At 39.1% G+C, this 24,798-nt stretch overlaps 1 protein-coding gene across 1 annotated transcript in view; it reads left to right on the top strand.

Annotated features, from left to right (window-relative positions):
• Positions 1-24,798, top strand: part of RNF145 (ring finger protein 145) — an 85,603-nt gene that overhangs the window by 52,215 nt on the left and 8,590 nt on the right. The window contains exons 4-8 of the mRNA XM_034401385.3: positions 5,504-5,595; positions 12,405-12,640; positions 19,469-19,644; positions 21,760-21,900; positions 23,169-23,351. Coding sequence (XP_034257276.1) covers positions 5,504-5,595; positions 12,405-12,640; positions 19,469-19,644; positions 21,760-21,900; positions 23,169-23,351 — 828 coding nt within the window. The remainder of the gene's footprint in view (positions 1-5,503; positions 5,596-12,404; positions 12,641-19,468; positions 19,645-21,759; positions 21,901-23,168; positions 23,352-24,798) is intronic.

Below are 24,798 nucleotides of genomic sequence, written 5' to 3'. Positions count from 1 at the left end.
CCAGAGAAAACGGAGCTCCTGCAAAGGGTTGCAGGAGTCTGTCGCAGCTGAAAATGGAGCTCACAAGGGCTGCCGGCAGCTTGCCCGAGCTCCGTTTTCGCTGGTAGAGGGTTGCAGGAATTGTCACAGCCAAAAATGAAGTTCAGGAGCCTGTTTTCGCTGGCAGAGTCCTCAGGCCCTCGACATGAGTGATGTTGAGCTGGCCACGCCTCCCCAACCCCCTCCCCCCCCGAGGTAAAATACAACCCTGATGCGGCCTTCAATGAAATCGAGTTTGACACCCCTGCCATAGCCATTTTGGGACTTAGTTATTCACTGTGTAAGCTGTAAGAACTGTATTCTTCTGCCCCCCCCCTTTTTTTCTTCCTACAATTGCATTTTTATTTTCTGTTGCCAGTTAATTTGCAATGGCAGTGTAGTAGAATCTGTTATACTTCAGGGGAAGATAAGATGCAATTTTGTCAAGTTATTTTTTTCTTTGAGTTATATCTGCTGCACCTTTCAATATATCTCACTTCTTTTAGGAACAACCATTTTGTTCTTCCAATTAAAAAAACAGATAAAGACAAGCGTCAGTTCATATAGTAAAGCAGCTCTCTTAAACATACCTATTAAGAAAAAAGTCTCACAATCCATAATTTGTACAGTAATTTTACAGAATGCTTCATGGTTTTTGGAATTCATCTTTGGAAAAACTTACTTATTCTTACAATAACTTTTGGAGAAGTGAAACTGAGCAGACAGATATTTGCAACCTTTGTAATAAAGACAGTAAATCAGCTGTGCTTTGCAAATACAGGTAGTCTTCAATTTACAACCATTCATTTAGTGTAGTGGTGAAATCTAAAATTTGTTACTACCAGTTCTGTGGGCGTGGCTTGGTGGTGGGGGTAATGTGACTGGGTGGGTGTGGCCATTTTTTTTTTTTACTTTTAAAACCATTTTTTCTACAACCTCTTCGGTGAAGAGGTTGTAAAAAAATGCTTTCAAGAGGCTCTGACGATCCCAGCTGAGTTTCTTTTAAATGCCTCTGACGTTCCAAGCTGAGTTGCCTGATCGACAGAGACTTTTTTTCTTTTAAATGCCTCTGCCGATCAGACAACTCAGCTTGGATCGTCAGAGGCATTTAAAAGAAAAAAGGGTTTTTTTTTCTTTTAAAAGTCTTTGATGATCCCAGCTGAGCCGCGTGATCATCAGAGGCTTTTTTTTTTAACTTTTAAAAGCATTTTTTCAGCCGAAGAGCTTGTAGAAAAAATGCTTTTAAAAATTAAAAGAAAAAGCCAGCTCAGCTGGGCATTGGGGGGGGGGCAGGGAGTTTTGCTACCGGTTCTCCGAACCACCCGCCTCCATTGCTACCGGATCGGGTGATCCTGTCCAAACCGGGAGTATTTCACCCCTGATTTAGTGACCGTTCAATATTACAATAGCATGGGGAAAAAAAGACTGATGACCATTTTTCACACTTAACAACCATTGCAACATCTCCATGATTATGTGTTCTAAATTTGGACGCTTGACTACTGGTACGTATTTACGACATTAAGGGATCTTGCGGTAACCTTTTGCAACCTTTTGACGAGCAAAGTCGATGGGGAAGCCAGATCCAGTTAGTAACCATGTTCCTAACTTAACGCCTGCAGTGGCTCACTTAACAACTGGCAAGAAAGCTAATAAAATGGGGGCACAACTCTCTTAAAAACTGTCTTGCTTAGCAGACACTTATTTATTTATTTATTTATTTGTTTCCATTTCTATACCGCCCTTCTCCAAATAGGACTGAGGGCGGTGAACAGCCAAAGTAGAAAAACAGAACATACAAAATTTAAAAAACAGTTTAAAATAATTAAATATTTTGGCCGTAAATTAAAACAACCCAATTTAAAATCAATTTAAAATTTAACTCAAGCCAGCCCAGCTAGTTGAAATAAATAGGTTTTCAGGGCCCGACGAAAAATCCGGAGGTCTGTTATTGTACGTAACTCGGGGGGGAGGTTGTTCCAGAGGGTGGGCGCCGTCACAGAGAAGGCTCTCCCCCTGGGGGTCGCCAGCCGACATTGTCTGGCGGACGGCACCCTGAGGAGGCCCACTCCGTGCGAGCGTACTGGCCGGTGGGAGGCTATTGGTGGCAGAAGGCGGTCTCGTAAGTACCCCGGCCCTAAGCCATGGAGCGCTTTAAAGGTGGTCACCAACACCTTGAAGCGCACCCGGAAGACCACCGGGAGCCAGTGCAGCTCGCGCAGGAGAGGTGTCACATGGGAGCGCCTCGTCGCCCCCATAATCCCCCGTGCGGCCGCGTTCTGGACCAGCTGGAGCCTCCGGATGCACCCCAGGGGGAGCCCCATGTAGAGAGCGTTGCAGTAGTCCAGGCGGGAAGTGACGAGTGCCTGAGTGACTGTGCGTAGAGAGTCCCGATCTAGAAAGGGGCGCAACTGGTGTATCAGGCGAACCTGATAAAAAGCCCCCCTGGCCACGGCCGTCAAATGATCTTCTAAAGACAGCCGTGCAGGAGGATGCCCAAGTTACGAGCCCTCTCTGTGGGGGCGAGTGATTCGCCCCCAATAGCCAGCGATGGCGTCAGCTGGCTATATCGGGACGCTGGAAGCCACAGCCACTCGGTCTTGGAGGGGTTGAGTTGGAGCCTGTTGGGGCACAGTTGTGATTGTCAGTAGAGGAGACGGTCCTTGGTTAACAACAATAATTGGACTAGAATTTTATGTTGCTAAGGAATGCAGTCGCATAGTGTGATATCACATGGCCACATTATTTAATGATAGCGATCCTGACAGTCCCTGTTGCCATTATTAAGTGAAAATTGCAGGTCATTAAGCGAGGACCACCCATGACTGTGACATGCAACCTCCTGCTGGCTTCCCACAAGCAAAGCCAATGAGATAAGGTGGCTGGAAGTTGCAAGTCCAGCGTAGCTTGCAAGCAGGCTGGAGGGCAGATGAATACTATGGAACAAGACAAGGGTTGCTGCTGTGCCACCCAAGTGCATGCAGGCTAGGGATGGGGTACTACACTGCATGTAAAACTATGGACTACAAGATCTCTGAGATCTCATGCAGATAGTCCTTGACTTACGACCCACAATAGAGCCCCGACAATTTTTTGCTGCTAAGTGAGATATTTGTCCAGCGAGTTATGCCCCATTTTACGATCTTTCTTGCCACCGTTGTTAAATGAATCACTGCAGTTGTTAAATTAGTAACACAGTTGTTAAGTGTATCTGGCTTCCCCACTGACGTCGCTAGTCAGAAGGTCGCAAAAGGGGATCACATGACCCCGGGACACAGCAACCGTTATAATTAGGAGTCAGCTGCCAAGCGTCCAAATTTTGATCATGTGACCAAGGGGGGGGGGGTGTTGCAACAGTTGTAAGTATGAAAAACCGGTCATACATCACTCTTTTTGGTGCCATTGTAACTTCGAAAAGGTCACTAAATGAATTGTTGTAAGCTGAGGACTAGCTGTACTCCATAGCAGGGCTCCTCTGGAGAAAAAGCAGTGAAGGGATTTGCGATCTTTCCGGCTGGCTTTGCCATTGACCTGTCTGGTGAGAAGTCAGCGGGGAAGGTTGCGAATAGTGATCGCATGATTGGAACACTGCAACTCTTGTAGGTATGATCCAGTCACCCACCCAAAGTGCCTGAATTGCAACCATGTGACTGAAGCGGTGGTACAATGGCTGGAACTTCAAGGACCAGTTAGAAGTACCACTTGTTCAGTGCCCTTGCAATTTTGAACAACTGAGGACTACCTGTACTGTAGTATGTTTTATTGTTTTTGATTGAATTTCTTTAATGAACAGACCTCATTATGTTGTTTTTTTTTAAAGCAGTGTTTATCAGCTGATAACCTAAGAAAGTACAATTATCCAAGTTAAACATAATCTAGTTCAAGGAGATAGGTATACAACTGCTTAGGTTTTGTTGTGTTTACAGGAAGTCCTCTTCTGGTAATTGCCTTGCTTAGCAACTGTTGAGTGATGAAATAGTAAATTTGTGAGCAGTTATGACTTTTGCAGATTCGTGAAGGAAAGAGAAGCTGAAGTAAGATTGTAAGCAGAATCATAGTTTCATTCAAGTGACCACGATGCTTAACAACTAAGTTGCCGCTCCCAATTGTAGTTGCTAAACAAAAATGCCCTGTATCTTTTTATGCCTTTAAAGTACTATAGAGAAATTGTGGCTTTAATAAAGGAAGGAACAGAAGGAAAGATTAAGGCAAGCAAAGAAGGAATAAGTAGGTGTGTAATTTGGGATGGGCAGAGGTCAGTTACGTGGCTGGTCTGGTGTATGTATAACATTTGTCTGTATCAATCTAAATCAGGGGTGTCAAACTCAAGGGCCAGGGGCCAGATCCGGCCTGCTAGGTGCTTAGATCTGGCCCATGGGGTCGCCCTAGAAACAGTGAAGAACTGGCCCCCGGTGCCTCTGCCAGTGAAAATGGAGCTCAGAAGGGCCGCATACAGCCCTCTCTAGCTCTGTTTTCACTGGCAGAGGGTTGCAGGAGGCAGTCACAGCCAAAAACGGAGCTCGGGAGCCTGCTTTCTCTGGCAAAGCACACCCCCCCGACATGAGTGACATTGAGCTGGCCACGCCCACCCTGGCCACGCCCATTCTGCCCCTTCCCCCCGAGGTCAAACATAACCCTGATGCAGCCCTCAATGAAGTCGAGTTTGACACCCCTGATCTAAATGAAATGAATCAATATAGACTTAGAAAGAAATTGCAACTGATGCAATAGTTAAGGGATTATCTTTAAAGATCAGAAGAGTATGGGCCTATTTCGGCAGTAGAGCTACTATAAACCTTGACAATTGATGACTCTCAGATAAAATGGAATGTTTATCTTTTATACCTTTGGCAGAAGATTGGTCCTTTTATCTCTCAAATACAGGCAAGGTCATCTATCTAGCAGAGTGTTTTGCGGTATGCCAAAGTTTTGGCCTTTTTTGTCAACTGTTTTGTACCCAAAGGATGGTTTCACAAAGCAAAGATGTTGTTAGGGAGGTTTGGTAACTTCAGGAATGAAATTCAAATTAATTAATGAATTCTTGGAATAATTCAGTTATTCAGTTTAATAACAAGGCTGAGGGAGAGATGAGAGGATGATCTTTCTTGGGAAAGCATATATTTAGTGGGGAGAGGTTGATAGCTAAATTTCTCATAGAGCTTTTTTGTCACCTAATAAAATCAATAAATATACATCATCAAGATTTGTCACCCATGAGAACCATATGGAATAGGCAGCTGTTTTTTAAAAAAAATAATGTTTAAATGTTAGACTGGGCTTTCACATTGCACTAAACCATTATGCTTTGTGACATTGGTTTAATATATTATGATTGATAATTTCACAAGTTGACCGTGGTATATTGAATAAATCATGGTTAAATATCATAACTTTGTATCTTGTATGATCCTGGTCTTAAACTACGCCCATTTTGCAAATATTGCTTCATGTTAAAAGTTCTTTAACGTAGCTCATTTTCTTTTAGGGATTATGTAAGAAGTGAGCTAGAATCCGGTTACGAAGGGCCAATGTACTTAGAGCCTCTTTCCATGAATCGTTTTGTGACAGCTTTAATCGGTGAGTACATCAAACATCATCACCTTCTATAGAAGAGGAAGATTTGCTCAGGATTGCAGTTAATAAAATAGATCTTATGCCACCAATAACTTCCTCTGAGTAATCCAATAGCATTTTATGTCATGTTGTTGCATGCCCTGTGCCTCCATGTCATCCTTTATAACAGTAGAAAACAATATTAATAGCAACAATTCCTATTCTCATATACCACGCTGGAGTATGAAAATAGGTCTTCATTAGCATTGTGTCACTTCAGCAATAATATACTTATCTTTTTAATTCTTAAAACTTAAAACTGGAAAGGAGGGTACCATTCCTCAACTTATGACCACAATTGAGCCCAAAATGTATGTTGTTATGTGAAAAAATTGTTAAGCGAGTTTTGCCCCATTTTACGACTTTCCTCGCCATATTTGTTAAGTGAATCACTGCAGTTCTTAAATTAGTAACGTGGCTAGTTATGTGAATCTGGCTTCCCCATTGACTTTGCTGGTCAGAAGATTGCAAAAGTCGATGATGTGGCTCCGGGACATAAATGTGAGTCAGTTGTCAAGCATCCGAATGTAAATCATGTGACCATGAGGATGCTGCAATGGTCATAAGTGTGAAAAACTGTCATAAGTCATTATTTTCAAAGCCGTTGTAACTTTGAATAGTCACTAAATGAACTGTTTTAAGTCAAGGACTACCTTTATAATTCAGAATAGTATTCTATTGTGTTGGCACCAAGATCCAGTTAAGACATTGGAAAACTATTATTTCCCATTGTACAAAAAGTACCCGCACAAATCTACGGTTGTCCTATTTTCCTTCTTTTGCGACTACATGTAAAGAATTCTGCACAGTAGATAGTTCAGTCAATAAGATCAACTCAAGCTTTGATTTGCTGTTTGTTTGTTTTTTAAGAAGCCACCATTCCTTCAATTCAAATTCAATATTTATGAGTTATGGCTTCTTTAAAACCTAAACCTCATATATGTGAAAAGATGCTGGGAAGCATATGAACCGAATCCAGTTTACATTGCATCAAATGGTGTTTAACTTATTTGATCTAGACAGAGCTTCGTAATTGTACTGCAAGCTGTCATGAGAGATTCTTTCACAGAGCTCTCAGATTACTTCTTTTTGGGATACCAGATGTCCAGACTCTGGAATCCCAACATCTAAACAACTGTTCTCACAACAGCTGTCCAGTCCTCTTTGATCAACACAGAGGATGGAAGCAGAGCTTCCCAACTATCAACAAAGAAAATGAATCAACCAATTTACTGAATTGGGAACTTGATACCGTATTCAAACTTGAAGGAGGATGGGTTTTTGGTTTTCATGGTGGCTTTGTGATTTTGGCTGTTTTTGTTTTTTTTAAAAGATTTACAGTCAAAGATTGATAGATTCTTTCGAAGTGAAAAACATTCCAGCCCTGTAGCTCAAAAGATTTGTCACCCATAGAAAGATTACAGCTGGTCTGACAGGAAATCAGTTTGCCTTTTAATAATGAAATCTAAACGGCTTACTTATTGAAACTACGGTGTGTGACCTAGTCTTGGTTTTTCATTTATTTTGTGTTGATGAATGGATAATGGTTTTGAAAAAAGTTTGCTCTATGGACAACTTTTCCATCTCCCCTTTTGGGCTAATTTTCTGCCGTTCATTATAAGCATGATTTATTTGTTCAAAGAGAGGAAGAAACATGAGTTTATTGCAACTTTAAAATATTGATGTCTCTTCCATCTTTCATATATCCTGCCAGTCCATATTTTACAGTTGTTAATTCTTTTGGGAGTATTCCCATATTTAATTTTGATGAAAACATGTACATATTTTTTTTAAAAAAGTCTTTTAGTCCCTCTGCTAATTTCCAGGGTATATTATATAGATAACCAGACAGAGCCTCTCTTCTTGGAAGAAATACTAGAAAAAGAAAGAGATGGGGAAGGCGCAGGACCCAGATCACAGCACAATATGGTGTGCAAATTACCCTCCCAATTTAAGAACAGTGTGAATAAGACAGGGTGGATAAAAATCAATGATTTTTTTAAAAAAAATCAAAAAAATCAGATTTTTTTTTATTTAAATCAGATTTTTTTGATTTTTATTGAATTTATTTTAATAAAAAACTTTTGGGGTAAAAATCTATCGTAAGATAGTTTTCTATTTAAGATACATAAATAATTTCGTTTATTCAGCATGAAATGGAGCTTAGTTATGTAGCACAAGGCTGTATATTCTGCAACACTGGGACTATCGGTGAGTCAACAGCGGGTCAAAGGAGTAGCAGAGATGACAGTTGCTCTTTAAAAATTATGATTTAAATCGAGTTGATTTAAATCAAGCCTTTTTACTAGTGATTTAAATCATGATTTAAATCGACTCGATTTAAATCAAATCCACCCTGGGATATGATGAAAGATTCGTTAAAGATCCCAATCCTGCTGCAAAAGTCCATTTAGGGCAGGGGTGTCAAACTCGCATTGTCATGTGATGTATTGCAACTTTTCCCCCCTTCGCTAAACTGGGTGTGGGCGTGGCCAGCATGCAACGCATCCGGCCCGTGGCTCCCGAGTTTGACAGCCCTGATTTAGGAGATACAACTTGTTATATTTGTTGTAAAACATCAGTAATACTCAGAAGAAACAATCTATAGTGTTTTGTTACATTTCTTGGGATCCTCAAGAAATTTTGTATGTAAAGTAATAAGTTTTGAAAAGGAAGTAGGAGAAATCCGAAAACGATGGAATCTATCAGGCTTCTAATAGGAGACCAGAAGGGAAAAAGTTACAACACAAAAGTATATATGCTTAACATCCAGGTACAATCACACTGTTCATTCCCATCCTGATTTGTTAAGCTATATTCTTTCTTTAAATCCCATTGATTTTTAACCTTTTTAGCATTATGAGCCTAAGCACATCTCAGGATTGTGAAATTAATCATAACTTGTACAACTAATACAGGAGAAGACCAGAGAATTTAAAAATGCATTTTAATTATTACTTATCTCACAGCAAAATGGGGGTTGGGTACTTGGAAGTTATCCAGCGAGATACTTTGAATAAGATTAATAAGCTAACTGGGAGACTTGTCAGAATGGAGGCAGCCAGTATAGAAGCTGACTCCTAACTCAGCAACCAATATAATATTTTAATAAGATGATAGATGTTTATGAGTAAGCCAATGTAGTAATCATTCCAATCCATGCAGCTTTCATGGGTGAGCTTTCAATTTTAATGAGCTTTCAATTTTCAATTGTTCTGAATATATAATGGGATTGTGCATGGTTCAGAAATAGTTTGAAATAAGTACCGTATTTTTCGGAGTATAAGACGCACCTTTTTCCCCCTAAAAGGGGATGAAAATTTAGGTGCGTCTTATACACTGAATTAGCCCTGCCCCACTGGCCCTCATCCTTTGGCCTCTGCCTCACAGCAGTTATCTCTTTGCAAGCAAACAGCAAGAAAAAACAGCTCCTTTCAGCTTCAGCACAGCCTAATTGGCACAAGTTGATTGGATCAGCCTCCTGACTCTCAGCTGATTTGCTCTCAGCTGTTTTGTGCAGGGCTCTGCTGCTTGCTGCAAAGAGTTAAATTGCTGGAGCAGATTTTTTTTTCCTTGTGCTAATCAAGCTATGCTGAAAACAAAAATGAAAGTAAAGCAGGCAGTTTGCCGTTTGCTGCAAGGAGGCAAAATTGCTCAGAAGCAGAAGGAGATTTATTTTTCTTCTTTTCCTCACCAAAAAAGGTAGGTGGGTCTTATACTCCGGTGCGTGTTATACTCCAGAAAATACGGTACTTTGGACATGACTTATGCGTGAGCACAGACAGTATTCTCTGTTTCTACTAAAGCAGCCCCCTTTTTCAGACTTTGATATAGTTGCTTTAAGCATAGTTGGCTTCAGCAATTCAATGCCTCAAAGGAGCTGCAGCTTTGTTCGTGCTTAATAGAAAGGTACTGTGCTTATAATAGAGTTATTTCTCTAGATCATTTCCAAAACAATTGCAGCCACATTATAGAAACATGTTGGCCAAAACTTTGTGGCTCTGGCTATTGTACCAGTTCATAATTCTGGAATAGTACTCAAAGTGCTACATGTTCTTTCCCCATTTATAAAAACAAACGCTTCATAAGAAACAGATGCACAATTTCTGCATTTGCATACAGTTTTTCTCAGAATACTGAAAGCTTGAGCAAAGATTGAACAAGAGAGTCACTGTGATATAGTAGTTAAGGTTACAGCTAGTCCTATTATGATTGGATCTGGGAAAGCCCAAATTCAAATCAATTATAAGTATGCCTGAAAGAGAAAGTGTGTTTTGTTTTGAATCCAAAACAAACAAGTTGTTGAATTTATTAAACTCCAGAAGCTTTGCCAATCTGTTCTGTGAGATTTTATAGGGCAGTTAGGGCAAGGCTTCAGTGTCTTAACCGCTCTCTTCTCCTTAGCCCATCCTGTCATGATATCTTTAGTGAGTCACTCACTCACTTGATCTTCCCAGATCTTCTCCCAACTGTTGCCAGTCTCACTGATCTTCCTGGTCTTTTCCTCCTCTGAACTTTTCTTTGGAACAACCTCATTTTGGTCGGTATCCAGAACAAAGCAGTTTCATTTCATTCCATATTCAGACCGTCCTTCGGTTCAGGCATGAACCATCTAAACAATCTACAGCTGTTCTGTACATGAACCAGTTTGTCCATCCCTAAAGTTTACCCTCAGCCTTGAAACACACCCACCACTCACTAAAAGTGACTTTTAACAAACACACTCTGTCCCAAATCACCTGAAAGGAAAGTTGCTGAGATACATTGGAGGAGGGCTTGCAGTATACATAGCCTTGAGCTGCTGGAAGGAAAGCAGAATGTAAATTTAACAGCAATATAAAAGAATGATATAAATAAGATCATTACCAAATACAGTGTAAGATAAAAAGGGAAGTAATGGAGATGATAACATTATCATAAGACTTGTTCGTTGATGAAAGTACCAAATACTGGGTTGGTTCTCATGTTTGGCTTTTTGTATTACTGTATCTACAGAATTTCAACTCTTTGTCTACATATCAGCTGATCTTGTTCTATTATTTATTTATTTATATCCCACCTTTATTATTTTTTATAAACAATTCAAAGTGGTGAAAATATATATTCCTCCTTCCTCCTATTCTCATCAAAACAACAACCCTGTAAGGTGGGTTGAGGTGAGAGAGAGCAATTGGTCCAAGATCATCCAGATGGCTTTTCTGGCTAAGGTGGGACTTGAACTCATGGTCTCCCAGTTTCTAGCCTGATGACTTAACCACCTTACAGGATCAACTTGTGCTTTAGATATCAGAAGCAAGCATTTACATTCTCATTAGGGAAGTCTATTATCAATATTCAAAATTGATTTTGTTTAAATTCAAGATTACACATGGAAATTATGGTTGCAAATAACCTGATTTTTGCATGGGTAAAGGCAGAATTGTCTTCGTTTTAATAACCGTGTTTACTGAACCAATGTGGTTAAGTTTGAACTTGCCCTAAGAAGGGTGTGTGTCTGTTATTTAGCCTCACTGCATTTTTTGCAAGCATGTCATTTGCTACTCTTAAACACTAGAAAGATGAAGTCAAACTGAATCATCAGTTAAAAAGTTTCTTTGATGGTCAAAACTTGATGAAGAGCTAATATGTAGCCAATGACTGGTAAGGAAATATAAATATTTTAAAAGAAAAAAAAACAATGGTTGTTTTATACTATATTGGGCAATTTGGATCTCAAGTGTACTTTTCACTACTCCTAAGTATCACATCTTAGAGCAAGTGTTACTAGTGAAGTATAAGGGGTCCTTAGCAATTATGGGTTGTAGTATGAAATTTATCAAGAATGCAGTGTACTTGCAACTTCATCATGTAATTTTCAAGATAATGTTCACACTCTCTTCTGTGGTATACCCACTCATGATCTTGGAAGTTATTGAAGATTTTATTTGAAATACTCTACATAAATGCATGAGTAGTAGATACATTGTTCTGGTCTGGTCTTTTTCATCTCAACTTATAACACTGTTGCAATATTCATGATTATGAGCTGATTTCGTTTATATAAATTACCCTTTAAGGGAAATTTTCCACAAGTTGTTACAAATGAGCCAAGCCAAGTGTAGGAGGAACTAATTGTCTTCAAATTTTCGGACCACATAATTCAAAAGGAAGGGAGCTTAAATATTACGATTTCTTTTTTTAAAAAAAGAGGCACATATAGGTTTATGTTTCATTGTCAAGAGTTGTTTTTTAATTTAGTTCATTTTTTAATATATGCAGATTTTGAAAAACTGAACGTGAATATTCATAAATTCCCCATTTCTGAGATTGGGCTATTGAAATTGGGCGGTAAAGAGCCAACTAACAGCTGCACGTTTTCCCATGATTATTTTATAAAATAAAACACGTATGGTTTTTAAAAACACGTATGAGACCTTTATTCCAGTGGCATAAAAAGAAGTCTCCTTTGAGTCAAACTTGATTCCTGGTGATTTCACAGAAGTGCCATGTAATTTTCACAGCAAGAGTAAGAAGACAGTTTGCCATTGCCTTCTTCAAGGATATATAAATATTTATTTATTTATAAATAAATAAATGGCCAAGCCCATAAAATTACTCATACAAGTCACATGTCATTGCTAAATGAGAGGGACAATCAAAATAAAGATGCGGTTGGGATTTTCAGAGATAGAGAGGAAAAGGCCTTATAATGAGAAACTTTTTTCCCTGCTCTTTTTTTTTTTTTTTTGTAAAGTGACAGGATTTAACTGCTTGGTGTTCTTAATCTTTTGCAGGTCAGCTGGTGGTCTGCACCCTTTGTTCTTGTGTCATGAAAACCAAGCAGATCTGGCTATTTTCTGCTCACATGCTCCCTCTGCTGGCCCGGCTCTGCTTAGTTCCTTTGGAAACTATTGTCATCATCAACAAATTTGCAATGGTGTTCACTGGCTTGGAAGTCCTCTATTTCCTGGCGTCGAATCTTTTGGTGCCATTCAATTTAGCGAAGTCTGCCTATAGAGAACTTGTCCAGGTAAGAGCTATTCTGTAAACAGCACTGATTATATATATATGTTTATGTAAGTTTTCACGGGTATGTATGTGTGTATAGTTAATATTTCGGGTTTCTTCCCGTGTAAAAATAGAACATCTCAATGGCAGGATAATCAGAGAAGCAATAGAAATGGAAAAAAGACCATATTGCATGAATAAACGGGATGACACTTCACGTCTGCCTACTATTTGGAAACCTGCTCTCATAGATAGACGAATCTTGACACCATATGTGGAACATGGACCAAACATTGCACAAAAAAATCCCAACCAAATCATATTCAAACCAGCCACAAAGATAAAGCCCTGCCACCTAGTGGAGAAAAACCGACCATACACCCGAAGCCAAGCCAATAAACACATACTGGGACTCCCAACCAATCAGAATGAAAAGGTGGAGCCATCCCAGAATACCAGCACCAGATTTGAAATTCCAACGTCAGTTAGTGCAAAATGACTACTGGCATAAGCCTGATGATGGCAGATGGGATTCTGCCGAAACGTCGCTTCTACCCTTTTAGGGATATATCCACAATTACACGGGAAGAAACCCGAAATATTAACTATACACACACACACACACACACACACACACACACACACATATATATATATATATATATATATATATATATATTTGGGGGGGGGGACAAAACTGGCCAGTGCAAATTATTCATTTCTTTTCTGTGGGGGTACAAGATAAATATAAATTATCCTCGGTTTATGACCAAAATTGGGACTGAAATTTTCATTGCTAAGCAAGGTAGTTGTGTTAAGTAAATCACATCCAATTTTACCTTTTTTGTGACTCATGACTCATGTTAAGTGAATCACTTTGGTTGTTAAGTAAGCAAATCCAACTCCCCCTCCCCTTTGACTCACATGACACCAAATCGTTGCAATGGTGATAAATACATGCTGATTGCCAGGCGCCCAAAGTTTGATCACATGACTGGGGGGATGCTGCTACAGTCATAAGTAGAGGACCAGTTGTACGTCATTTCTGTCAGTGTCGTTGAAACTTCAAATGGTTACTAAATGAATGGTTGTAAATTGAGGATTACCTATACTTCATATGACATTTTAGGTAATGAGTGAAAAAGAACCCTTGTAATATTATTCAATGGGAAGCTGGGAATTTTAAAGAAAAAATGTTAGAAAATACTGTCTTGTCCGTGGATAGTGTAAGACATTTTAAAGCAGGAATTTTTACTTACTGCTGCCAGTTATGTATATTTTGAATATTACATTATAAATCTCTTGATTTCTCATTAGACCTTCAACACTGGTTTATAGCTGAATGTGTGAAAACAATTACTGATGCAGAAGAATGGAAATATTTTGGAATAAAATAAAAAAAATGTGTTTTGATTTTGTTTTTTTAAGTGATGAAATATGAGTGTGAGACAGGTCTAAAAGGGTTAATAATCATTTGGAAAATGCATTGAAGCTACATCCCTTATCAAGCTCTCTATTAAGCCTTATTTATTGGTGTAATTTGTTATTAAATCATGAGCAAAGTGCCATGGATTTTAGGTTGGACTGTTCTAATGTAATATCAGTGCCTGCAACTCTTTTTTAAAAAAATTTTTTATCCCATCTGTATTATTTTTATAAATAACTCAAACGTATGTAATGCTCCTTCCTCTTTTTATTTTCCCTACAACAACTCGGTGAGTTAAGAGAGTGACTGGTCCACAGTCATCCACCTATCATTAGTGCTTAAATTGGGACTAGAACTTAGTTTCCTGGTTTCTAGCTTTGTTCCCTAACCACTAGACCAAATTTTACTCCCCTCCTGACTTTCGTTGATTTATCCTGTAAAATCTCATCTACAAACAGTACATTTTGACACCATTGCAAGATGCTAAATCAGGATAGTCTTTCCCTTTTCTAAACATTGCCTCTTGTGTGTTTGTGATAATCCTTTGGATTAAAAAAATACTATGACTCCTTAAATTGTGAAGTTAATGAACCACTGAAATTGCTAATTATGCTGTTGCAATCTCAAATGCAGCTGTAGAATTGAAGACCTATAAATAACCATCAGCTTGTTAATTAACAAGATGGTCTGCTCTCTTTTAAAATAACAATCTTGTAATTCCATTTTCTTCCTGTGTCGCTTAGGGAAAATTCAGTGGGCAACAGTTTCAACTGGCTAGTTTATTTCATGAAAAACAGTCCATGCCAGCCAGGTGCCCCTAGAATCTTTGCAACTAAAATTCCTATCATCTCTAGGAAAGAAAAGGCTGACCTAAAGGACAATTAATATCAATTAATGGGATGTTAAACATGTAACTAGTGCTACGTTGGGAACCAGTAACACTGGTGGAAAGATGGAAGAATAGGAGTATTTTATTTTGCATTTTTATTTATTTATTTATTTATTTTGCATAAAGTAGTATGAAGCTGCAGCATATTTCCTTTTCTGTGAGGCTCAAAGGGACATTTATGGTTGTCCATCTTTCCTTTTATTCTCATTAGAAATCTTCTGAGTTAGTTTTGGCTACAATTTGGCAACTAGTCCCAAATAATTGGCTGAATGGAGATGTGAGCCTGGGTCTACAGTTCAACACATTTTAACCAAAACAATTAGTCTGTGTCGCTTGAAGCTAAGGACACTACATAAAGGAAAAATTGGATGATAAGTTCTTGGTTTGCCTGTGCATCCATTTTCTCTCTCTGCTGACATAAAAGTTGGAAAGTCTCCCTCATAGATCTTTTAAGGACAAACTGAACGACCATAGCTAGGTCTGCTATCGGCACCGCGAGGATGTATATAAATTACCTGAATCCTAACCAAAACCACCATGTTGTGTAAGGATTAGATGCCACTTAATTGGAGCATTGATGTATGCTTTTCATGCTGTGGGCAACTTTTTCCAACTTCTGCGCATGCAGACTAGGCTGCCCACAGGACAGAATCCTTAATAAGAAGCAGCTCCACTGGAATTCTTCCAAATAGCCTAAGAGAAGAAACAACATCCAAAGGTTTTCTGTGTACAGATTTCTTGTCTTCCTTTTCTGTGTATGTCATTGCCTCCTTAGAGTTTGTTCCTTAAGTTTCATCCTTTGATTTAGAAGCTATCTGATTATTGTCGCATGCACAACCGGTTAGGGCACTAAGGCAACTTATGTCATCATTTTACAAAACAGTTATTGCATCTGTAGAATTGGATCTATTTCATTTTTTCACCTTTCCTGTGAAGATCTGAAGGTAAAGTATGTGGCGTACTTCCTCCATCCCATCCCCAAAAATAGCGGATTTCCAGAACCCCAAAAAGGACAACGTTCCCTAGGGAGGGAACTTTGCAGCCATTGAGAAATGCCAACTGTGTTACACTTGAGGATCATACTATCATTTTACCAACTTCCTTTGTAAATTACTCAGAATATTTAACCTATTTAGAAGATACTCATGTCCTGCAGTTTTTGTAGGAGAGGTGCTAATAAAAAATAAACAGTGTTTGAGAATAACAGTGTACGGTGCAGAACAGAACAAAGGAAGAGTATTATATAAAGTAACATAATTGCCCCCCAATTGCATTTCAAGCAATTGGTACGCAATCTAATATAATTATAGCTCAGTGATTTTGTGTTAAGATTCTAATCTTGTGTAATCACTAGTTAGGAATAGAAACTTTTGTTAATAGCACATTGTAATCACAATCTTATTCTCCTAAAAAAAGAAAGTGCATGCTTTCTGATGCTTTAAAAAAAAAAAAATCTAAAACTTCCTACTGAAATTGAAGGTTTTTATTACACAAAGCCAGCCTGACGATTGACTCATCTTACACAAAAGTTGGTTCAGCTTACATTAATACTGAACTCTTGAAAGGGCCATCAGTAGATGAAAATGTGCAGCAGAGTCAATTTCGTTTTGCAGGTACCTCTCCAGGGCATGTCAGTTCGAAAACCACATTTCTTGGTGGAGGGAGAAGTAAAGGCAGAACTAGTTACAAAGCTTAGTGTCGAGCACGCCGTTTTCTGGATGCAAATTGCATTCCTTGCAGTTCTCTTTGATAAGCTTTGATAAGCTTCCCTGGATTTCTTAACCTGTCCCTTTGTCAGGAATTTTCAGGAAAAGATGGTACAAATATCTTCCACACTATTTAAAAGAAACAGCCAGGGAAGGATTAGCCAGAGCATTGGTAGAATATGTGAATTTTAGAAAGAAAACTTTCCATTTTAAATTCCCTCCTCAAAAAGTCCTTACCCCAAACTGTAATCAAGTAGGAATAGCAACCGAATGCTTTTTGGATGTTAGATGTTCAATTGCTAGAACCACAATGCCTGCTCCCAGAGGATTTTCTAGGAGCCAAGCCGACTCTTGTGTGCTCAGCATTGCTGTAATTAAACTCGAAGCCACACAGATTTTAGGGGAAAGCATCTCCTCCCCAACCTGATTAGTCATTGGGATCACACTTCACTTTCCCCTTGTTTGCTTTTCTATCCCACATTAATCCTCTGCAGCGATTCTTCCTTTGAGAAAAATCAATCCCCAGCACCGTCTGCCTGGACATGCCGTCCTTTAGGAAAGCTTCGTTTTCATTTCGTTCATTCAATTTGCTATCCGAAATGCAGAAAGGAAAACAGAAAAGGAAAAAAAAAATATTTTTTTAAAAAGCCAACAAGGAAAAACAAAACAAAACAAAACAGGCAGAATGTTTCTCTCGCTGGATCAGAATTTGGCTTCTGATCTTAGAGGCAGGAAAGCAAAATTTGGCTACTGACAGAGATGTGAGATGGTAGTTAAATACCAAATATATATATATAATATAAAAATTCTATATTCTGGGAAATCTACAAAAAGAGGTGCAATGTTCCTGACTCCATAGAAGAGGCAGTATCATAAAACATGTCTCTGCTGCAGCTAGGTGAGAGTTGCACTTTATTTAGAGCTGTGAGGTGCCAAGTCATCACATGGGTCTTAATAATAAACAGAATTGTCATGCACACATTGGTGTCTGCACCATGAACTGTGAATTAAAGAGCAATAGCAGCAATATAACATAAAAGAGTGGGAGGGTGTAGTGATTCATATTTATGTCACCGGCTTCTTTTAAACTTGAGTTATATGATTTGTCAGCAGAAATGTAGCAAAAAATAGTTGGTGTAAGTGTGCGCGTGCTTTGGCTTCTAAAACACCATTCGTTTTTATTTATTTTTATCCTGCCTTTATTATTTTTGTAAATAATCCAAAGTGGTGAACATATCCAACGCACCTTCCTCCTCCTTCCCCCCCCCACAACAACAACCCTGTGAGGTGGATTGGGTTGAGAGAGAGCGACTGGCCCAAAGCCATCCAGCCGGCTTTCATGCCTAAAGTGGGATTGGAACTCATAGTCTCCTAGTCTCTAGCCTGGTGCGTTAATCACCAGACCAAACTGATTCTCACTATGTATATAGTGAGATGAAATTGATTTTTTGGAACCATTTCAGTTGTGATTTAGTTTACGTGGTACTAAGATTCCTTTGATCTCCTTGGTAGATAACCATCACCAAAAATTGGTAGGCTATGCAACCTTACTGATTCTCTAGGATTTCTTGCCAGCTTGTGATCCTGTATCCTTCTAGGTCATCTAGTAAGTTAGGCCTTGGATGTACTGCTGTGGTCCTTATCTCAATACATGTCAACAAAATAGAGCTGGGAGCTATTGAAGGTCTTTGACCTATGATATCCCACAGAGGTTGGTCTTGTCTTTTATGATGCTGAAAATGGTGACAGAAGTCATTCAGAGGGGAAAACCTCAGCTAATGACTAATGCTAATGACAACAAGCTCTGCAATTTCCTGTCTTCTAATCTCCTAAAATCTTGTCAGCAGCTAAAAGATTCCAGGATTTTCTGGGAATTTTGACCATTCAAAGGGCTATATAAATTTGACAAATAAATAAATGTTAGTTGGTATGTAACTCAGCAGTAGCCAAGTTGCTGACTGGTGCAAGGTACATTAATCGTGTGGTGTTGGCACTGAAAGATTTGCAGTGGCTACTAGTTGTCAACTAGACAAAATTTAGGATGGTTGTGTTTCAGGGCAATGATGATTGGACCTTCTGCTCCCATTGTCAGGAGCTTGACTATCAAATATAATACAGAATAACAGAGTTGGAAGGGACCTTGGAGGTCTTCTAGTCCAACCTCCTGCTCAAGCAGGAACCCTTATCCCATTTCAGACAAATGGTTGTCCAATCTCTTTTTAAAAACTTCCAGTGATGGAGCAACCACAACTTGTGGAGACAAGTCGTTCCACTGATTAATTGTTCTAACTGCCAGGCAATTTCTCCTTAGTTCTAGGTTGGTTCCCTCTTTGATTAGTTTCTCCTCCATGGCTGAAAAGCTATGGAATACACTCCCTAAACTGAACCATTTGCTTTCAATTCTTGGGAGTGTTTGCCAAGGATCTAGTTATTAATTATTTTTAATGACTAGATTATTTTTGTTCTGATTTTAACTGTGTTAATTTTGTTTTGATTTATACTGTACTTTATAATGGTAAACTGTCTTGATTGCTGGAATAAACAGGCAGGGCATAAATTCAATGAATAAATACAAATTCCAATCTAATGCCTTGTAGATGTGTTATATACCATTTATCTAACTCAATACTATTCAATAATGCTCATATACCATTCAGATAACATTTGTACTGTACACCACTCATGATCTAAAGCCAGATGGCAAATGATTGTATATGTGGGCCAATGTACATGGAAGATAGTGGGTAGGGAAAGCTATCTCATTGCAAACACTCATTCATTTGAGGTAAGCGTTCTAATTGAGTAAGAAACCCATATCTTCTCTTCCAGATAGTAGAAGTTTATGGTTTGCTGGCCCTGGGGATGACTCTATGGAACCAGCTCGTGGTCCCTGTCCTCTTCATGGTCTTCTGGCTTCTACTGTTTGCTCTCCAGATCTACTCCTATTTCAGCACTCGGGATCAGCCAGCCTCTAGGGAGAGGCTTCTCTTTCTGTTCCTAACAAGGTAATTAGCAATTGTCAACTCTTGGCCTTAGTTAATCTATCTGAAAGGGCTGAAAGTGCTGTTCTACAAATGAGATGAAGCACTTACAGACAACCACGTTTACCTCACAAGCATCTGTTTCTCACTCCCTCTCCCTCTCTCCCTCTCTTTCTCTCTCTCTCCCCCTCCCTACCTCCCTCTCTCTCTCTCTCTCTCTAGATCAAAGAATTGTGATAGTCTTTTGTAATATTTTTTTCTTCATAAAATAAAATGTTTATCAGAAAACAGTGTTGTGAGAAGTGGGGGGGGGTTAGTAGCCAAAATGACAATAAATGGGTGTCTTTGGTATTTTTTCAAACTAGAAACTGCTCAGTTTAGGCGTAATCTTTCCCAATGGAAAAGTTTATTTTGTAATTTATTTGATCTCAGCATTACGGTCCCTTAGGACCATACATTATACAATTTTGTGTGTTCTGAGCTCTCTCTAGAAAATGTATTAGATAAACCAATCTTCACAATTAGAGGATTTGAAAAATTGCTCTTTTTAAAGACTGTCCTCAAAACTCTAAGTGTAATTGAATAAAGTGTTAGTGAGCAACATAGAAATGAAATGAAATGAAATGCTGGAAAAGAAATAGGCATGATTCACACGAATTTCCTCCCCTAAAGATGCTCAGTTTGCTTTTATTATAATAAGACAGATGAAATAGTTTGAATACTGGAAATAAGTGGAATTTATTCTGTTGATGATTATGATTGGGGGTGGGGGGTTTGTCACCCATCAAAAAGAGATTTAGACTTTATGTGACAATCTGCCAGAGAAAACGGGCTCCCGAGCTCCATTTTCGGCTGTGACTGCCTCCTGCAACCCTCTGCCAGCGAAAATGGAGCAGCCCTTCTGAGCTCCGTTTTTGCTGGCAGAGGCACCAGGGTCCAGTTCTTCACTGTTTCTAGGGCGACCCCATGGGCCAGATCTAAGCACCTAGCAGGCCGGATTTGGCCCCTGGTCCTTAAGTTTGACACCCCCCAATTTAGATTGATACAGACAAACGTTACACATACGTTTGTCTGTGGAGCCTGGATAGCTCAACAGACAGAGCTCTGTAATTTAACACCAGCTGTCTGCAATTACTGTAAGTACAAATCTCACCAGGCTCAAGGTTGACTCAGCCTTCCATCCTTTCTAAGGTAGGTAAATTGAGGACCCAGTTTGTGGGGGCAATAAGCTGACTTTGTATAAATATACGAAAGTATGAAGGCTATTGCTTAACGCATTGTAAGCCGCCCTGAGTTTCCGGAGAAGGGCGGCATATAAATCTTTAAAAAAAAAAAAAAAAAAAAAACATACACCAGACCAGCCACATAACTGACCTCTGCCCATCCCAAATAACACACCTACTGTATTTTTCAGAGTATAAGATGCACCAGAGTATAAGACGCACCTTAGTTTTTGGGGAGGAAAATAAGGAAAAAGCTGATTGGCGGGTAGATTGGCCTCCTGGAATACCCCCAATCAGCTGTTCCCAGAGGTGAATTTTAGCAAGAGGTTCGTTGGTTGTGAGCTCTGTGCCTTGCTTTTTTTTTTTTTTTGCTTTTTTTTCAGCCTCTGAAACTTCTGAAACTCTGTTTCAGAAAAAACTTTTTTTCCTGCCTCTGAAAGCCTCTGAAACAGAGCTTCAGAGCTTTTTTTTCTGAAGCTTCATTTCTGAAGCTTTTTTCAGCCTCTGAAACCTCAGTTTGAGAGGTTGGGCGGGGCTACATTCAGAGTATAAGACGCACCCAGATTTTCACCCTCTTTTTTGGGGGAAAAAGGTGTGCCTTATACTCCGAAAAATATGGTAGTTTGCCTAACAACTATTATCTACTTGTTTCAAATGCTTGGCTAAATGGGAAATGATGCTACAAATTTCATCTGTTGAATTTTGCATCTTTGGAAATAATTCTGAATTGAAGTTTTGTTGAAGAAAACTGAATGCATTTTGGAGCAACCAAACAATGATTTTTTTCATTAAACTTCTCTTCCGCACGTGGTCTTCTCTTTGAATACATTTTATCCAACAGCATGTAGTACACCTGGTTCTCCTTTGTGTTAAGAACTTTATGGATTCCAATGTTGCTGTATGCTCTTTTCCCTAGCATTGCAGAATGCTGTAGCACTCCTTACTCCTTGCTGGGATTGGTGTTCACTGTCTCTTTTGTGGCCCTTGGCGTTCTGACACTCTGCAAATTTTACCTGCAAGGCTACCGGGCATTCATGAATGATCCAGCTATGAATCGGTAAGTGCCCAAATAAGAGTACCTCTAACCCTTTAAGGGCCTATCCCATGTTTATTATCCTAAAGCAAATTAGACATATTGCACAGTGTAATCTCTTTAAAACAAACACCCCCAAATACCTTCAGATACTATTTAGATACAATATATATTTTCTAAGAAGCTTACTGTTTATTAATAGAAGTGCAACTCTCCTTTTGTCTCACCTGTATGCTTATACTGCTGGATTGGGGAAGGCTTCTTTAAATCGTTTGGAATCTCTGGACTCAGGATAGACTAGACAGGTCACTGAATCCTCTTCTTATGATCTTATTTTCTAAAGAACAGCATCTTCGTTAGCTCAGGTGGAATTGGTATTTGCTTGCCACCTTGATGTACAGCGTTCTTTGCATTGTTCCTCCAGTTTCTTGGCTTAACAATCTGTATTAAAACATGTTAATAACACTGCAATTTTCAGAACCTATAGCAGTGTTTCTCAGCATTAATAAGGTTTAAGGTTATGTGGACTTCAACTCTCAGAATGCCGTAGTCAGCAGATTAGAAGTCACCAAGGTTGAAAAACACGGACTTGTAAACTTCTTTCTATCACCATTTCTCTTTATTTCAACCTAAAAACCTGCTTTCAGTATGTTGTATTCATCTGTTGCTGAATACAGTTCACCTGTATTCAGCAACAGATGAAGCTTTTTCCTTTCACCAGAAAAAATAGAAATCAAAAGTGATTTGGGACCATTTCAAGTGGAAATCGCATGAACAAAACCATCCTGGTTCAGATCATTGTCATTATAATTACTGAAATACATATATATCTCTTGCCATGTTTAAATTATGTGGATAATGTTCAGAAATGTGCAGCAAATATGAAATGTATTCAAACAATACAAGATAAAGTATATTTATTATATGACACACAACTGTACAAACTCACCATAGATTACTGATCTATAGATTAGAGAGCTGCGGTTTAGAGAGGCAGAGACAGGCAACATTTATTCATTTGAGTTATTGATGAATGGCTAACATTGAAGGATGGTGCTTTGCCTGCCTATCCAGCAAATTGACAAATAGCTTAAAGTCAAGATAAAAATCTCCCTCTGAGAGTTGTTGAGCAAAAATCCTTTGGCTGGGATCATCCGATAAGGGAGATATTTGGCCACATCAGAAAGCTTAGGAAGACAGTTGTATGGTAGTCGTGTGCTTTTAAGATCACAGAGAACTACAGTTTTGTTTTTGATCTTTTTTCATTGCCTTTAAAAATATATTCTACAAAGGGGGATGACAGAAGGAGTCACACTTTTGATCCTGGCTGTGCAGACTGGACTCATTGAGTTACAAGTGGTACATCGGGCCTTCCTGCTCAGTATTATTCTCTTCATTGTGGTGGCATCCATCCTGCAGTCCATGCTGGAGATCGCAGACCCCATTGTTTTAGCTCTGGGAGCTTCAAGAGACAAGTAAGTCAATAGCATTCAATATAGGCAGCCATAATTTGATTGTTCTTGTACTGGATGTAAATATTTTATGTCTTGATTCAGGGCTGATAATTTAGCACAACAAAAGGCTTAGGCTTCCAGAATTCCGAGGCTCACATACTTTTCCTTCATGCACTGTTTTGGGACAATTCAAAAGACAAGCTACATTTTTTTTTCCTGCTATAGTTTATAGAGCAAGCACAAACCATAGCTTAACTGATGTGGACAAAACAGACAGCAGTTTCTCTGAAACTAAGGAATTGCTGCCTGATAGGGGGAGCCCATTTTGATAGGGGATAATGTGGCAATATGGATCATTTGGTTTAACATGTTGTACAACATGTATGTTCCACAAGGTGTGGTTCATGTCTTAGATTCATGTAGGTCAAGGCCAGTATGATTTTAAAATAAATGCAGGTTAAGACAAGCCATGGCTTACTATGTGCTATAGTGCTATAGTGAAGGGAGAAGGAAGCAGCTGAGCCTAAGAGCCCTTGAAAGCTCAGCCACTACCTGGATGATTTCTGTTCTTTGCATCTGCAGAGATGAGATACAATGGTGTGCAGATAAGTTGGGCAGTCTCTCTTCTGGCTGGCCTTATGTGTGTTGTACGGAAAGAATTCTCAGGCTCCACAGTGAAGGTGAAACAAACTGATCCAGTAGCAAGAAGAATACATGGGATGCATATAAAATCCAGGGAAGGATGGCGAGTGACTGGATAGAGTAAAAGAAATATGCTTTTATCAGAAATTGGTTCTAAAATTGGGTTAGTGCTACTTTTCATCTTTTACGTTTCCTCTCTACTTCACTTTTCCTCTCCAGGATAGCCAGAAAGGACTGTATATAAAAGAGGAGGTTTATTTTTATCCAGTTATGCTGGAGGTCACCTGTTAGCGGCATCTGTTGCTTGCACCATGTTGTCATTAAATTTTTTAGCAAAGGGAAATGAGGACAGCAGAGCTAAAGGAGAGTAGCTGGCTTAATTCTCCACGTTGATGCTGGCCCATGGGAATTCTGATCAGCCGGTTTCAAACCAGATAGTGGGAAGAAGATCTGGGGGGAAAATATATATAGTGGATTAATGTTCTTAAATATTCGGTACTGAAGCTTACATCTTGAAATCACCATGAATGACTGATAGTACAGTATTCAGGCCCTCATAACACAGAGATGAGCTTTGCAGAAGCATGTAATTAGCTTAGATCAATTGAATTGGGTCATGAAGTAAGAAGCAATGACAATGTGATTCTGCCATTGCATAATAATGATTGATCCTATGAAATGGAAGGCTGACCACATTCAAATTATATCACAAAGTGTTCGGCGTTTCATTTGTTGAAGCTCGCTGATAGATAAAAGGAACTAAGCTGTTGGGGTTAATTTTGTCATCTGTTTTTGCATTCCCTACCACCTACTCTTCGAGGCAATT

Source organism: Pantherophis guttatus, chromosome 2, assembly GCF_059756535.1.
Source record: "Pantherophis guttatus breed Tessera chromosome 2, ASM5975653v1, whole genome shotgun sequence".
NCBI lineage: Eukaryota > Metazoa > Chordata > Lepidosauria > Squamata > Colubridae > Pantherophis > Pantherophis guttatus.
The sequence above is the reverse complement of the archived record's forward strand: the minus strand, read 5'-3'. Positions and strand labels throughout refer to the sequence as shown.